We start from the raw sequence: 17,209 nt of genomic DNA, 5'->3' as shown, positions 1-17,209 counted from the left end.
GGTGCCCTAATTCCAACTAGCATTTGGAGAAGCCTTAGGTGGTTCCAGGTCGTTCATGATAACTTTCAGGGCCCTCTATTTATGTTGTGAAATGGAAATCAGTATGTGTTAATATCCCATATCAAGTGCGGGGGGACCAAAACTGAGACCCCTAACTGGTTTGCTAAGGGATGTTTCCTAGCCTTGAAGAACCTGAAATGTGATAAGCATCAGACCTAGGGACTCTATCCTTGCTAAAATCATTCATAAGCAATACAGACAGGAATTGGCAAGGTGAAAGAATAGCCTCAGGCATGCTGCCTGGGAGTCTCTTTTAGAGACAAGTGCGCTGAAAAATAGTGCCAAATTTGGAGCATAATTAATAGCCCTTTTTTTAGCTCCAGATCCTTGAGTTCCCATATTACTGACGACAGCTGGGTGTCCCTTTTTAAGGAGGCTTATAACATAGCTCCAAGCACCGATTATAGGGAGTTCACTCTGGTTAAGGGGATGCACAAGTTGTCATTTATCCTTGATGAGGTTAAATTGGCGATACTGCGTTATCCAAAAAAAAGGCTCCTGGTCCCGATGGCATTCCCCCCGATTTGTCCATCAGTGACACTGAGGTTTGGGCCCCTACCCTTACCTCAGTTATTAATGCAGCTGTTGTTGAGGGGCCTCCCAGTCTTGGGCTTCCTCAGTTATTGTTACGGTATTTAAGAAGGGTGTCAGGGATAATCCCCAATGTTATCGCCCTTCTCGATTCAGTAGTGAAAGTATTGGGGCCAGCCATACTGAATAGACTAGAGACTGGAGCCGAGGAGCACAGTATTCTGGCTGATTTACAGTACGGGTTTCGAACTGGACGCTCCACTGTTGACCAGTGTTTAAACCTGTACATGGTCTTAGGCAAATATATCATGTTGCGACAGGATTCCATGCAACTTGCGTTTATGGACCTTATGGCTATTCAGCTGTTGATTGGGTAGCAAGAGAAAAACTGTGGCACATTATGTTATCTATGGAGGTGGAGCAGAATATTGTCCTGTTTCTCAGGGACCTACATCGAAACACTATGGCATCGGTGCGTTACAATAAAGATCTTCAATGCACACTGGATTTTGGTATCCGCAGGGGAGTGAGGCAAGGCTGCATTATGGCCTCCTTTCTTTTTAACCTGTATGTGAACCATTTATAGCAGGCATTGATTACCTCCAATGTGGATTGTTCACAGATGGGGTAACAACGTTTGCTGTTGCTTCTGTATGCCAACGACACCGTTGTAATGGCTAGGACGGCAAAGGGCTGCAGTCCCTGTTGAATGCCTTTGCCACATTTTTGGAAGACTTAGAACTTTCGGTTAATGTCAAGACGTATTCTGTTATGGTAGCTGGTTGTCACTCCACTCAAACGAATACGTCAGGGGTGTGGAATTTATTAAAATATCTACTTGTCCAGGGGACAGGTTGCTTCTCAAATCTACTTGTCCTGTAAAAAGATCTACTTGTCCCTTTGGTGCCATGTAGTGTGGTCGACAAATTATGGCAGCAATCTCATTATGTAAGAGCTTTGATAATAGCCTCTCTGATTATGCCAGGGCTACTACCATAATAGGGCTTGAATACTTGCAGTTTCAATCCCTACTGTAGCAATTTCCTTTTTTTGCCACCTTTCTGCAGATCTGCATACTGGGGCTGGAGGAAGCAGTAAGCAATAGTTCCAGGGCTGGAATGCCTTTGAGTCTGCAAACCTACTAACCTGCATGTTTTAAAGATTTTCACCAGCTTCTCTCTAATATTTTCCCATAATAAGAAAGGTTGGACATTTACTCCTGACAATGGCAGAATTAGAATTTCTTCCAGGGTTGGGAAGAAAGTGGCCGGAGGGAAAATGAACTTGCAGATGCTCAATAGATTTTCACATGAGCAAATCTACACATGCGTATTTACCCATGCTAAAATACAGTTCACAAATATTTTTTAGGGGTACGACGTATACCATGGGTGTACTTTTGTGACTTTCTTTAAGAATTTGGGGCCACATGTAGGTAGGTTCAGATTTGCGACCCGCAAATTGCGAGTTGCAAATCTGAATGTAGGATGGTGTCCCTGACACCATCTGTGATTCGCAAGGGCTTCGCAAATGCCCACCTAGTGAATAATCATGAGGTGGGTCGCAATTTGCGACCCCCTTGCGAATAGCGGCCCTCACAGGGATGGTGGCCTGCTGGAGACAGCAGACCACCATGTCTGTGACTGCTTCCTTAAAGGAAAACGAGATGCATTACAAAAACGAAAAATGAAACGTTTTTGTTTCATTTTTTCAGAGCAGGCAGTGGTCCGCAGGACCACTGCCTGCTCTGAAAAAATGTTTACAGTGACATTCACAATGGGGAAGGGGTCCCATGGGGACCCCTTCCCTTTTGCGAAAGTGTTAGCACCCATTTGAAATGGGTGCAAACTGTGATTGGTTTGCGCCCGCGTTCGCGGCCACAAAACAATCCTACATTGCACTGCGAGTCGCAATTAGGAAGGGAACACCCCTTCCTAATTGCGATTCGCAAACCCGTTTTGCGATTCGGTAACCAGGTTACTGAATCGCAAAACTGGGTTTGTGCATCGCAATGTGCTTTTTGCACGTCGCAAACAGCGAAAGTCGCTGTTTGTGACATGCAAAAAGCTACCTACATGTGGGTCTTGGTCCCTAATTAGGTCTGGTGTTAACAAAGACATTTTGTTTAATAAAAACTTCTATTTCTCTCTCTTTTGGCTGGCTTTACTGTGAGTGATTGCATTCTGCTCTTCCACAAGGAGCATATTGGCACACAAAGTAGTTTTGTTCAGTGTCAGGAACTACAGTGGCTATCAGTGACGTAACAAAACTGGAGGGTGCCCCTTTGCAAAGAACATGGAGGAGCCCCCTCTCCAGACTCACTCAGGGCAGGTGCTGTGCTAAAGGGGCCCCCTGGAGGGCGGCTGCGGGGCCTTTGTTATGCCACTGGCAACGTGTGCTTTTAGAGTTCAAAATATATATTTATTTTTTTGGGCAGTGTTTGTTACAATGTTGAGGGCCTGGTAGCTCCCACAACAATAAAGTGTTACAAAAGCCATATCAAAACAAGACACGCATTGATGAAACTAAAAAACGTATAAAAATATGTCAGATCAGTTGGCTTTGTCCGTGTTTGTTTATTTTCATGCTTCCCATATTCGTGTTGAAAATGGTTACACTGATTTTCCATTAGAAATATGTTTGGGAAATACTAGCATGCATCAACACATTTTACTAAATGACACTTCATTTGCATCTAATCAGAGAGCATTCTGGGAGCATTATACTTAGCCTCATAGCCTAAAGTTTTCAAACATCTGTATACACAGCTGTTTTTTTTTGTACTGGAACCAACGTCAGTAGTGAAGTGTGACCTTAAAACATTTATTTACAGCACTCACCCTAATAATCAAGGCTTTCAAATAATGAACCATAAATACAAGTTCGAACAGCATTATCTTTTGGAAACACATTACCTCAACTGCAGAGAGTTCCACTCTCTGTAAACAGGCAGCCAAAGGGTTTGTGCTGCAGAGGGTTGGGCCTACTTGTCCCAAGGACAAAGTAAACATAAAAACTTGTTGCCCTTGACCCCAAACAAGATGTCCCGGGCGATAGGAATTCCACATCCCTGTACGTTTTATGTAGACACTAGTGCCTTGCCCAAGACTAGTGCATTTTCCTATTTAGGAATAAAGTTTGATTCATCCCTGAATTGGCACCCTATGGTCAATCAGAAAAGAGGATTTTTTAAGAACTAATGCTGCAGTTTTTAATTTTGCTGCACGTCTGGGTAAAAAAAACAGTGCGGGCCTTGCAACAAGTGTATAGAGCCAAGTGCCTCTCCAGGGTGGTATATGGGAGTGAGGTTTGGGGTTATGTTAAGCAGGCGAAGTTACAAACAGTGGAAAACATTTTCTTTCGAAACCTGTGTCCCTCAATGTGCCCCTTTTTTTTTTTTAATGCATGAAGAGTTTGGAGGGCACTATAGCGCTCCGCCCCTTTCCCTCTGGTTAGATATTTGGGCTAGACCAGAGGCCAAGCTGAACAGAGAGTTTCTAGAAGGACTGTCTCTCCCTCTACTACACTTATTGTAACCTTTTGGTCACGTATATTAAGGACATTTTGCATACTTTAGGTAGGAGTGAGCTATTTGCTGTTCCAGAGTGTATACAAAAGGCTGGTCGGATAAATCTCAAAGCTCAGTTGCTGCAGCAGAGGGCCGTGACCAGAGAACGGGTTTCATTAACTAAGCAACACATACGTAATCATTCTTTGTTGAGAACATTTCCCAACATGGAGCCCTATCTTACATAGGGTCTTAGTACGTATGATCCTATTTTACTTACTAGATTTAGAAGGGACGTGCTGCACTTTGTTAGCTGTTCCAAGGGGCAGTTTGAGGGGCCACAGTTTGGGGCCTTGCTGTTGCGACAGCCTGTGTCCGCAGGCTACCATTCACTTTATAATGGTTTGCAATTTCTATGTAATTCCCAGGAAAACCTTTTATTCTTCCCATTTCAAAGCAAGCTAATTTTAATCAAGTACGCCCAGCTCTCATTTTTCTCCAAATGCTCCCCAGCTGATATCATTTTGAACATGGTTAGTTTTTTAAAAGCTGCTATACGATTGAGAAATAGCCGTGAAGACTAATATACTGTTTTATGAAATATGTATATATACGGATTTTAGTTGTGTTGTATAATGATTTGCTTTTCTGTTTTTAACCCTAATATTTTTGTATGTGTTATCTTTGCACATGGACTTCGCTGCTGTATTGTAATTTCTTGCTGTGCCTTTTGTGGCTTGTTCACAAGTCGAAGAAAGTTTATTTGACGATTATGATGAATTAAAAAAAATAAACAAACTACAGCTTAAACAACCTTCACCATACAAAAGTATAAATTGGCTTCAATGTGCTCAGTGATCATGTGAAGACAAGCACCTTAAACAACCACATTTCCAACTACAGAAAACATCACGCCGACTTTCTGGGGCAGCCTGTATGGCACATCTACCAGTAAAAGACCATTAGTGCCACAGCTCTTTCTACAGAAAAGCAAATTAGATGAATGTTGCTCCACAATTAAAAAAACTAATGTTCATTCGCACTGTTCATTTTCTCCTTTTATCCTGATAGCACTGCCAGAAACAAGCAAGACATACTAATTAATGCCAGCACAAAACTAATACAGTTAATTCAAAAGAAAGAAACTTGTGCGAATCTTCTACAGACTTTCTAAAAAAGCAAGTTAAAATTACCTTAGGGCTCATGTCTTTAAATGTTCGATATCTATTATTTATATGGTTGCAGAGGTAACTATGCAGTGTAAATATAAATTAAAATACCTGCCAGAGACTTCGCACAAAACACCTTGCAACAATATCAGCAAACGTTACATGGAAACACAAAAAACAGTAATATAGACAGTCTGTTTTCTTATTCGTTTAAGCTTAAGAACGTTAATAAAAATGTAAAGGTTAATTAAAAACTGCATAGCCTTACCGTATATGTGCCCCGTATAAATATGAGAAGTGTCATAGTCCAGTGTTTTTCCTTGAATTTCCAATTTGAAATCTTGAGAAAACAATGCCGTATCTCTCTTCATGCGAAGGTTGAATTGTCTAAGAATAAAAAAAGTGGCAAACTGGGTTACAATTAAGACAGGCCAGACACAAATGTAACAACAATAGATCAACGATTTTGACAATTAGTGTAAAGCATAGGTCTGTCACAAAAGACCTTCTGTCACTCACTTATAACACACAAAATGGGCATACATTTGTAACTTTTTTTTTTAATAGCACAAGAAACTACATTACTGTCTTAAAACAGAAATTAAAAGCGAAGGCTTTTGGTAACAAGGTGTGTATCTTACACCACAGACAATCGCCACCTTTACACCACCAACTTTACCTATCTGAACAATACTAAATCCAACACAGGTAACTTTCATATCTAGCCTTTTCATGCACCCTCCATTTCTACCTTCAATACAGAGGACCACACTGACACCCTGTAAGTGCTGGATGTCAACTATGATGATAAATACCCCCAGGCCGGTATCTATCTAGAACATGTTACAACTGAACCACTCCCTCCAACTCTTCCAGATACAAGCAGACACCAGCACCCTCCTAATATCTTTCCTCGTGAACACAGAACCATTGCAGCAACACTTAACACTGCCCATGTTGAAGAACCAATCACGCCCCTTCTACACTAATATCTCTCATCCCTTCACGTCAACACTTTAAAGGTCCTCCTTCTCTTTTCCAACCCATGTACACACATATTTGCAGTAAGGCATCACAAACTAAATCTGGTATGCTATATCCCACTTGCAACACAATCCGTGGTTTGAAGGACGTCTCTCCATGTCCCAATGCAACTCATCCTTCACTCTGAACTGTGGGTAGCACAGTCTGAGATAAGCTTCACTCTGACATCTTACTAGAACAGAGGATCACACACACAGTCATTCATCCATCCATCCATCTCCTCTCTGCCTCAATCAGGACATCAAAAGACTAACTAAAAACACACCCAAGGAAGTCCCCATTTCAGATCTTCATACCAAAAAATTGGCATCAATTTTATACCCATTCACACCATCACCAGAACTAGTATCCACGGACTGACATACTGATAACTTGATTCGTATCCACAACCTAATATTTAAAAGAACATCAATAACACAATCTCCCCCTTGATTTTGGAAAATAACCTTGACTTGCTCACTATCTCAAAAATAGAGTTCATATCCTCATCGCACATCGCTTTGACCTCTTTGTGCTACCGAGCTCCAGGATAATCCACCTGGACAGATCTGATTTAAGAGGTGGTGGCACAGCTATCATTATTAAGAATCATTCTCCTGTACACTAATATGGAATATGCTCTATCGGCTAAGACCTACAAAGCTCTTACTGATGACATTGGTACCACTGTGCAGATCAATTGTCACCCCCAGCATATGCTTCTTGGAGATTTTAACCTCCCTTTGAATACACTGGCAGACATCCACACTAGGCATCTAAATTCTTTCCACAGATTCTGACCTAACACAACACTGCAACATTCCTATCAAGAAAAAGGTGTTACCTTGTCTTTGTGGTTTCTAAACCTGGCTATAGCAGTATGCTGGCACCATACATGGCGACTTGTCAGACCAATCCCTCGTCCTATTTTGCCATTATTAATTCATCCCTGTCCTGCTGAGCTAGGAATGCAAAGTAGGCTAGGTTCACCGTCTATTTTGGAAAACAAAAATCTAAAATTGATTTGAACAACCTAACAACAAACCCATTACAGTGCTCTCATTTCTGGCTAAAGTCGGATAAATGTTTAACTGACCAGTAGAAGAAACATATGGTCAAAATACATCCGTCTGCTTTTAAATTTGATAACAGCACAGAAATTGCCACACTCATGATCAGGCACACATACAGATCTCTGATGAAGGCAAACATTACATGCAAGTATTTCTTGGCCTATCAGCAGCATTCGGTACGAATGGCCAAAATATTTTCCTACGCGCCATATGTAGTAGGATGGGTTTTGAAGGCACAGCGCTTAACTGATTCAAAACATCCCTGTGTAACAGAACACATTGCATCAAACTATTATTTTAATTGGAATACAACAAGGATTTATTCAAGCCCCCTATTAACTGTATGTTCAGCTGCTGGGTGAGATATTCTCCAAGACAGGTTAAGTTCAACCAATATGTGAAAGATATGCAGCTCTACCTAAAGATCGATAGCACAGATGACACAGACACTCTCACCCAATCACTACTCAACATATGCTCATGGATGCCGAGATGTAACTAAAACTTAACACTCAAAAGACTGAATTCCTCCCTTCAACACCGAAGAGCTTTAAGGTGTTCTTTCCTGACAGTTTTGCTCAACTACAGGCCCTAAACAGCTGCCACAAAACTGTTAAATCTGCCACTCTGCAGCTAGAATGATCAGTCAAACGAGATAATTCAACGGAATCACTCCAATTCTGAACTCTCTAAAGTAGTTAACGCTGAATCTTGCCACACTAACAGAACAGATGCTAGCATACACAAAGTGTTACATCATAAATTCCTCCTCTACCAACAAAAACTAGAACTGTCTGGTAAACACTGCAACCTAAGAAGCAAATCTAAGCTACTTCTCAAAACGTCCGGCGTCCAGTCTCTCCTGGTTAAAGCCCTTGACCAGATGACAGGCTTGCAAGCGAAGTGGTAAGAGGCTGTAGACACCAGGGGGGTCGATGAGAGGAAGGGGAGAGCGAAGGCAGCCTGGGTTCTCACGTTATCAGAGCGTCCCCACCTCATTCAGCTTAATTACTTGTACACAGCCTACTACACACCTGAAGGGGCTACAGGTAATGGGATGTAGGTCCACCCCAAACTGCACCGACCAAGACCTCTGCTGTTGGGGTGGAGTACGGCTAAAAGGGACAGTGTGCGGATGGATGACTCAAGAGGCCCCCACCCTACGAGAGTGCAGAGAGGCATGTTATTATTGCGCAGCTATGGAAAGACAGGTGTACTTAGCAAACATGATAACATCTGGGGACTATGGCAGACATTTTTAAAAGAGGGGTTTGCCTGACGGGAGTGGATGGTGGAGGAGATGGTGTTATGGGGTGGATGGTACAACTCGGGAGGTTTGACTCCTTGGTAGATCCTTCGTATACGGCAAGGAATGAGTAGGGTGAGCTCTGACTGACCTTGGACACAGACAATGTATTGGGCATGTATGTCGCCATTGGTTGTTTCGATTTAATGCACTTCACCAACACAGTGGCTATGTACATATAGTGACGCAAATACATACCCTAACAAGCATTTAGGTTAAAGCATTTTTTTTTTTAAGTCATTTAAAACACAAACACACACACACACCCCACAACTTCTCGGAGAAGGCACCTAAAATCCGTAATGACCTTCAAGCATACTTGCTCCCTTGCTGTAAATGTTTAACGTAAAACTACAGGATCAGCTATTCTAGCTGCTCTACCAATGCTCGCTTGATTCATGCCTTCTGCTTTTATGGACTGTTCTCTACTGCTGACCTTGAATGCATTAAAATGTCAGCTGCACCCCTTCTAAACACAGTATCTTATCACCGCGCGCATCCATTCTTCTTTCCCACGAACGCTGCTTAATACAAATGTACATATCTTACCATTGCACTATGAATTATAAATGTAAATATTTTTGACATGCTCCATGGTTATACTGATGCCAACCACAAATGTACATCTCTCTCGCATCGCTACTGTATTTATTATGTAATTCTTTTCAATAGGAACAAGTCCCTATCCTATTACACTTTGCTGTCAACCTTCGGGGTTGAAGCAGCAATACATCGAAACGTTTGAAGGACTAACGTATCATTAAAAAATGTAATTTTGTTGGGAGCTGCAGATGAGCAGAAGTGAGAGGTGCCTCCAATTATTATCAATTGATTACTTCTCTAGTCTGAAAGGGAAGGGGTCCTGGGGTAGGACTTCTATGCTACCCAGTGCTTAATTTGTAAATAAAAAGGTGCCGGTGCCCAAAGCCCTCCTCTTAAACACGCGGCTGCTGCAGTTAAATGTGTAAACACAGAATACTGAGGCGGCGTAAACCTGAGGCCATCTCGGGCCTCCCCAATCCATATAAAGCCACTCTCTGCCCCTTCAGCTCACTCTAGCAGCTTTCTACGTTCCCCCTTTGTGACGCTTTTTCGTTTTTTCTTCCTCCGTATTTCCCATATGTGTCTTTTGCTCGCAGCAAATCCTTGAGACAGAATAAGCCCCGGCCCTCACAAATAAGTGCCGGTGCTCAGCACCGGAAACAACAAGCACAAATCAAGCACTGGTGCTATCACCCTGGGTGCTTCACGCTTCGAAGTACACTCAAGAGGCGGTGTGTGGCTGCAGCACTTTTATTGCAAACGCCATTTTAAAGTAATCAGCAGTCAGTTCAGTTTTCAATGTGTGGTTTAATGCCTTTATATCCACCTGTCAGGTTTCAGTGTGCCAAACTCTAGTCTCCCCTAACACACGTCCAGGGTACCGAGACCAGCCGTTTGATAGAGAGGGGAGACACTGAAAAGTTAAGGCGCACAGTCCCAGACTAAAGCACAAGCACACACGAGCTCCAGGAAGGTAGGTGTACATTCAGACAAACGCCCAGGGAAAGGGATCGACAACTGAGCTAATGCGCCTCACATCCAATACTCAAGTGCATCATTGTTCCTGCAGCGCCACTTTCGCAGAAATCAAGCGGCAATGCAGTAAATAGTTGCGAGATCCAGGCTTTCTACAAACACGAATAAATCTGGCGCACTGGGGCTGTCCATAAGCAAAACATCTCAAAGCTTTGCGGTTCTCTGTGAATAAATCGCAGAAGGCGTGAGAAAAAAAACCACTGTAAGATTGATTAGAAAATAAATTGTACTTTTTAAATTCTATTTCTCCACATATTATACACACAAGGATCACTGGCAATTGCATTTAAGCAGTAAGAATCACTAGATCGCAGAATATCATACCTCACTCCCTAAATTTCAAGCACCTTGAAACAAAGAACTGAGCGGATAATCAAATGTCTGCCCACCTGGAGGGGGGCACGCCCAGCAGCATGGTTCAACATGCTGTACACGTTGCACATGATAGGCATTGCTGTCTGTAGCCATTTCCCAGGATTTAATCCCAAACAGGTGTGGACGGCTTTATGTTTACATAGTAAAAACACATTTTGGTTCTATTGCCCAGGCACATTTTAAATTCATCAATGGGCTGTCTTTTTGTTTAGATCAATGTATTAAAAACGTGACAAACAAAAAAAAGGCACTGGTTGATAGTATACTTGTTGGATTATACTGAAAAGTAAAGTGCATCAGGAGACCCACCATCACAAAGGTTTTCAAGGTCACCGACATTTCCTAACGCAGTGGTTCTCAGCCTTTTGACTTCTGTGGACCCCCACTTTATCATTACTGGAACCCGGGTACCCCCCCACTGAATCATTATTGGGAGTCTGTGGGACTCCCCACTGGGTCATTACTGGACGCCGGGAATCCCGCCCTAAACATTGTTGATGATTTGAACCTCAAAACAATACACACAAAATACAGACAGAAACAAGCACTATCAAACACACACACAAAACACATTTTATTTAATTTGCAAAATATATCAATAAAAATAAATAAAAAATAAATTTTAATAGGAAGGTTGGAGCTTTTCTTAATTCAAATGAAGCCACACATCTACCCTACTATATTTTAATGCCATGCGCTGCTCCCACGAATCAACCTGAGGATACCACTTCAATTTTTAGCCTCAAATTTATTTAAAATTCATTGACATTTACAGTACGTTTTAAAATTTTCAACTATACATTTAGCCACTTTGTTTATATACAGTTTATTAATGTGTTAATATTATTTCCCCAGGGATCCGTTAAAGTACGGAGTCTTCTGGGACTGTGCTACTAGTTCCCAAAGGTGGAAAATATTGAGTGGCTACATAAAGAGATCAAAATGAGTTTATAACCTTATGGAGTAGATTACGACCACATCAGCTCATGAACTTTGGTATTTGCTGCTCAATCAATCAATCATTCGCATTTATAAAGCGCGCTACTCACCCATAAAGGGTCTCAAGGCGCTGGGGGGGGGGGGAAATCAGTGCTCGAAGAGCCAGGTCTTGAGCTGCCTTCTGAAGGAGAGGTGTTCAGGTATGGCGCGAAGGTGGCTGGGCAGAGAGTTCCAGGTCTTCGCTGCCAGGAAAGCGAAGGATCTTCCTCCGGCGGTGGCTTTGCGGATGCGGGGTACGGCTGCCAGGGCCTGTCCGGCGGATCGTAGAGTGCGCGGAGTGTAGAAGGAGACGCGGTTGTTGATGAGTTTGGGTCCGAGGTTGTGAAGGGCTTTGTGTGCGTGGGTGAGGAGTCGGAAGGTGATCCTCTTGTTGACGGGGAGCCAATGGAGTTTTTTCAGGTGTCCTGAGATGTGGTGGTGGCGAGGGATGTCCAGGATGAGTCTTGCGGCAGCGTTCTGGATCCGTTGGAGTTTCCTCAGTAGCTTGGTGGTGATGCCCGCGTACAGGGTGTTCCCGTAGTCCAAGCGACTGGTGACGAGGGCGTGGGTGACGGTCTTCCTGGTGTCGGTGGGGATCCAGCGGAAGATCTTGCGGAGCATGCGTAGGGTGTTGAAGCATGCCGAGGTCACCGAGTTCACCTGTCTGGTCATGGTGAGGGATGAGTCCAGGATGAAGCCGAGGTTGCGCGCGTGGTCGGTGGGTTGGGGAGTGCTGCCTAGGGCGGGGGGGCCACCAGGAGTCGTCCCATGCGGTGGGAGGGGGGCCGAGGATGAGGACCTCCGTCTTGTCGGCGTTCAGTTTCAGGCGGCTGTCTGTCATCCAGTTCGCCACTTCCTTCATTCCTTCATGTAATCTGGTCCTGGCTGAGGTGGGGTTGTTTGTGAGGGATAAGATGAGCTGGGTGTCGTCGGCGTATGATATTAGGTCGAGTCCGTGTTTGCGTGCGATGTTCGCCAGGGGGGTCATGTAGATGTTGAAGAGAGTGGGGCTGAGGGAGGATCCTTGAGGTACGCCGCAGATGATCTCCGTGGCTGTGGATCTGAAGGGGGGCAGGCGGACTCTGAGTCCTTCCGGAGAGGAAGGAGATAATCCATTCGAGGGCCTTGCCTCTGATGCCGGCGTTGCTGAGGCGTCGTATCAGGGTGCGGTGGCAGACCGTGTCGAAGGCTGCGGAGAGGTCCAGGAGTATGAGGGCCACGGTCTCACCCTTGTCGGTCAGGGCTCTGATGTCGTCCGTGGCTGCGATGAGGGCGGTTTCGGTGCTGTGGTTGGTCCTGAAACCGAACTGTGTGGGGTCGAGGGAGTCGTTGGTTTCCAGGGCGTTGGTGAGTTGAGTGTTGACAATTTTCTCAATCACTTTGGCGGGGAACGGCAGGAGAGAGATGGGTCGGAAGTTTTTGAGTTCGGTGGGGTCTGCTGTGGGTTTCTTTAAGAGGGCGTTGAGCTCTGCGTGTTTCCAGCTCTCCGGGAAGGTGGCGGTGGTGAGGGAGGCGTTGATGACATCTCGGAGGTGCGGTGCGATGATGTTGTCGGCTATGTTGTAGATGTGGTGCGGGCAGGGGTCCGATGGGGATCCGGAGTGGATCGAGTTCATGACGTGGGTGGTCTCCTCGGTGGTGGTTGGGCTCCAGGTGAGGATGGTGGTGATGTCGGTAGCGGGTTCCGGGGGGGGGGGGGGGGGGGGTTCGCGTCGGTGGTCGGGAAGCTGTTGTATATGTCGGTGATCTTGTGGTGGAAGAAGGTCGCGAGGGAGTCGCAGAGGTCCTGTGATGGAGGGATGGAGTTGTTTTCTGCGTCCGGGTTGGAGAGCTCTTTGACGATGCCAAATAGTTCCTTGCTGTTGTGGGCGTTGTTGTCAAGTCTGTTCCGGTAGGCTGTTTTTCGTGCAGCGCGGAGGTGTTGGTGGTGTTGGCGGGTGGCGTCCTTGAGAGCTGACATGTTCTCTTCGGTCTGGTTGAGGCGCCACTTCTTCTCGTGGGCGCGGCATTCTTTCTTGGAGTCCTTGAGGTCGGGGGTGAACCAGGAGTTTTTCTTGTGGTTGTTGGTGCTGGCTTGAGTTTTCAGGGGGGCCAGGAGGTTGGCGCAGTCGGAGATCCAGTTGGTGAGGTTGTTGGCGGCTTCGTTTGGGTCGGTGGTGCTGGTGGGTCGGTTCTGGGAGAGGGTTGATGCGAGCTGATCCGTGGTGATACGATTCCAGTGTCTTCTTGGTGGTTGCTGGGTGTGGTGGTGCACAGTGGTCTTCTTGAAGATGAAGTGGACGCAGCTGTGGTCCGACCAGGTGAGTTCGGTGGTGTGGCTGAAGGTGATGTGTTTGCTGGAGGAGAAGATGGGGTCGAGCGTGTGTCCGGCGTAGTGGGTGGGGGTGTTGACTAGCTGATTCAGTCCCAGGTTGGCGAGGTTGTCCAGTAAGGCGGTGGTGGTGTTGTCGGTGAGGTTCTCCAGGTGAAAGTTGAGGTCTCCTAGGAGGATGTAGTCGGTGGACGAGAGTGCGTGAGGGTTGACGAAATCTGCGATGTCTTCGCTGAACTTGGTGCGGGGTCCTGGTGGTCTGTACATGAGGGTGCCTCTGAGGGTGGTCTTGGGGTCGCTGTGGATCGTGAAGTGGAGATGTTCGGCGTCAGGGAGTGAGTTGTCGGTGTCGGTTGAGATGCGGATGGAGTTTTTGTGTGCGATGGCGATGCCTCCTCCGATGCGGTTGGTGCGGTCTTTCCGGATGATTTTGTAGCCGTCGGGGATGGCTATGGCGATGTCGGGTGCCGAGGAGGGATTCATCCAGGTCTCGGTGAGGAAGGCGATGTCCGGGTTCGTAGAGTTGAGGAGGTTCCACAGTTCGATGGCGTGCCTGTGGACGGATCGGGTGTTGACCAGGATGCAGTGGAGATAGCTTCCGGGGGGGTCGTTCTTGGCGGGAGCGGTGCTGGTCCGTAGGCAGGTGAAGTGACAGTTGCTGCAGGTGAAGAGTCCGTGGGTCCGTTTGGGGTGGGCGCGGTAGCAGCCCGGAGTGCGGCCGGGGTTGAGGTTGACGAGGGTGGCGGAGTCGTAGGTCAGGCGGGGGGAGCGGGGGCCAGGGGTACGGGCGCTGTGCGCGGTCCAGCGGCGCCCCAGCTGCGCGGCCTCGCAGCGGCCGCCATTTAAGGGGTAGCCGGGGTCAGCTGGGAGGCGGGAGGAGGGCGGATAGGGGGAAAAAAGCGGCAAAAAAGCGGCGGGAAAAAGGCTCCGAAGGCGAGGAGGCCTAGAAAAATGACGCAGAAAAGGCGCAGAAAGCAGGAAAAACGATGGGGAGACGGCGGGAGGGCAATGGGGACGGCACTCAGAAGATGCAGGCACTCGGGGATACAGAAGGAAAAAAGGGGAGCGCGATCACACAGCACAGGCACTCGGGATACAGAAGGAAAAAAGGGGAGCGCGAACGCAGACAAACGGCAACACAGACACTCGGGGCACAGTCAGCGATGCAGGCAAAAGAGAAGGCAGAACAGGGGGTCTGGATCTGGTGGTGCTGGGAGGACAGGGGAGCGACCTACCCTGGGGTCGAGGGTCGCTACCACTGCCTCGCAGCGGCCACCATTTAAGGGGTAGCCGGGGAGGCGGGGTCAGCTGGGAGGCGGGCGGGTAGGAGGAAAAAAGCGTCAAAAAAGAGGCGGGAAAAAGGCTCCGAAGGCGAGGAGGCCTAGAAAAATGACAAAGTGCCGAAAAGGCGCAGAAAGCAGGACGGCTTCCCGGGACCTGGCGCCACCCGACCCCTTTCCACTCTGGTCGGACCGCTGGGAGGGCGCAAGCTGCCGGGCTGCTTGGCCTTCGCTCTGCCGGGAAGGGCCTTCCGAGAAACGGCAGGCCCGCGAGTCGGACGGTCCCTGGCGAGGTTGGAAGCTCTTTGCTTGAAACAACAGCCGAGGCTGGCCAAGGTCTGAGTGTGGGTTCGACTAAATGCTTAGACAAATTAAACTACAGCAGGTCAGGTAATCCCTGTGAAAGGAGTTGTTTAACCTTTCCACTTATGTGTCCACAAACTCAACTGCTTCCTCCTGTGAGAACGAAGGCGCTTCATTTCGCCTATCTGCAACCTTGTTTTCTGGTAAAAAGAGGCTTCAAAACACAGCTGTAACAATGTCTTAGCTGACTGTAGTGCCTGGTGCCTCTTCTAAGTTTGACTACACATGTCACAGAAGAGACCCTTGGTCAGCTGACACTTCAAGTCTCTATTTGTTACATCAGTTCTTTTTTGGAGGCACTCCATCAACATCACTACAGTCGCGTCTGTCCTCTAAGCGTTTGGTAACCGGGTGAGGTATTTTAAGGACATGAGCTAGCTGAAGTCAACTACTGACATTGCAACTGTACTCAGCAGTGCTAAGAGTACTTCTTTCAGCTTATCACCACCAGGAGACTGCTGGAACACCAAGACATTGAATGCTTGCCACTCCAGTAACAATCAAGCTCAATGTTTATGAGAAGTTGCTGCAGAATCCTGGGACCCATCTAGAAATGTCGATTTCATGTCCTGCTCCTTTAGTACCTTTCTCCTCCTTCACTCTTTTGGTGGTTCCCTGCACTTCTACCCTCAGCTCTGCATTCTTGAAATGAATGACTTGAACTTTTCTTCAATAACTAACTTAGATCCATTGCTCTCCATTATTTTAGTAGAACCTCACCAGGAAGCCAGGCATGACCAAGCATGATGTGTTCTCAGCTTTTCTTGGCTCCTTCGGACATACTGGACCCTCTATCGGGGATAAAAAAATAACTAGCTTTTTGGTTTGTTTTCCCGATTACATGGCTAACATCAGCCAGGTCTAGCTACAGTAAGAACAAGGCTACCTAACATCAGCTCGAGCCGCCTGTTTTGAGGGGTCATAGTCATATGTTACTGCGGAAGACACTAGCATCAGACTCCCATGTCAGAACATATGTAATAATTTGACGTCTATCCTCGAGTCATATCAGAGACTCAACACAGTATCCTGGCTCTTGAATAGAGAATCTTCTCCCTCGCCACTCAGTGCCACCATGACCTGCATGCTTTACCTAGCTTCATCCATATTCTGCAGTTGCCACTCATTCGCCACTCTAAAGAAACACAGCTCACCTACTTCCAGGAGCAGGATGGGGATTTCTGGAGTTGTCTGCTCCATGAGGGAAAGGGAAATGAATTTTGAAAGGAACAGAGTACTTAGCAGCAATATCCCTGAGCACTGTGAATGTAAATGCTAACCCTGGCTGTTATTCATGTTCTTGGTCCTTACACCCCTACCTACCAGGGTGTCATTTTAAGATATATAGTTTAGAGAATTGTGACTGTTTACTAGTATGATTCCAAACAATAAAATTATCTAAAACCTAAAGAATATAAACAACACTAAATTATAGCTATCAAACAATCACCTTAGTAGCCATTCAAACAGAAAAAAATAAGACATACAGGCTTCCTTTCAAATGAAATCTATGCCTTTTATTGAATTGATATTTATAAGGCGCTCTGATACCAATGGTTTACCGGTGCCAAGAATACAGCTGGATGAGAAGCAGTGCTTAAAATAACCATGCGTTTCAAATGTAAGGAAACAGGCTGTTTGCAGGTTTTTCCCT

The 17,209-nt window shown here is 46.1% G+C and overlaps 1 protein-coding gene across 1 annotated transcript in view; it reads right to left on the bottom strand.

Moving 5' to 3' along the window:
- The window catches only part of ADAM10 (ADAM metallopeptidase domain 10), a 450,369-nt gene that overhangs the window by 272,000 nt on the left and 161,160 nt on the right, over nucleotides 1–17,209 (bottom strand). Inside the window, exon 3 of the mRNA XM_069222090.1 lies at nucleotides 5,537–5,655. Within this exon, the coding sequence (XP_069078191.1) occupies nucleotides 5,537–5,655 (119 nt within the window). The remainder of the gene's footprint in view (nucleotides 1–5,536; nucleotides 5,656–17,209) is intronic.

Source organism: Pleurodeles waltl, chromosome 3_1, assembly GCF_031143425.1.
Source record: "Pleurodeles waltl isolate 20211129_DDA chromosome 3_1, aPleWal1.hap1.20221129, whole genome shotgun sequence".
NCBI lineage: Eukaryota > Metazoa > Chordata > Amphibia > Caudata > Salamandridae > Pleurodeles > Pleurodeles waltl.
This window is presented reverse-complemented; position numbering and strand designations above follow the sequence as displayed.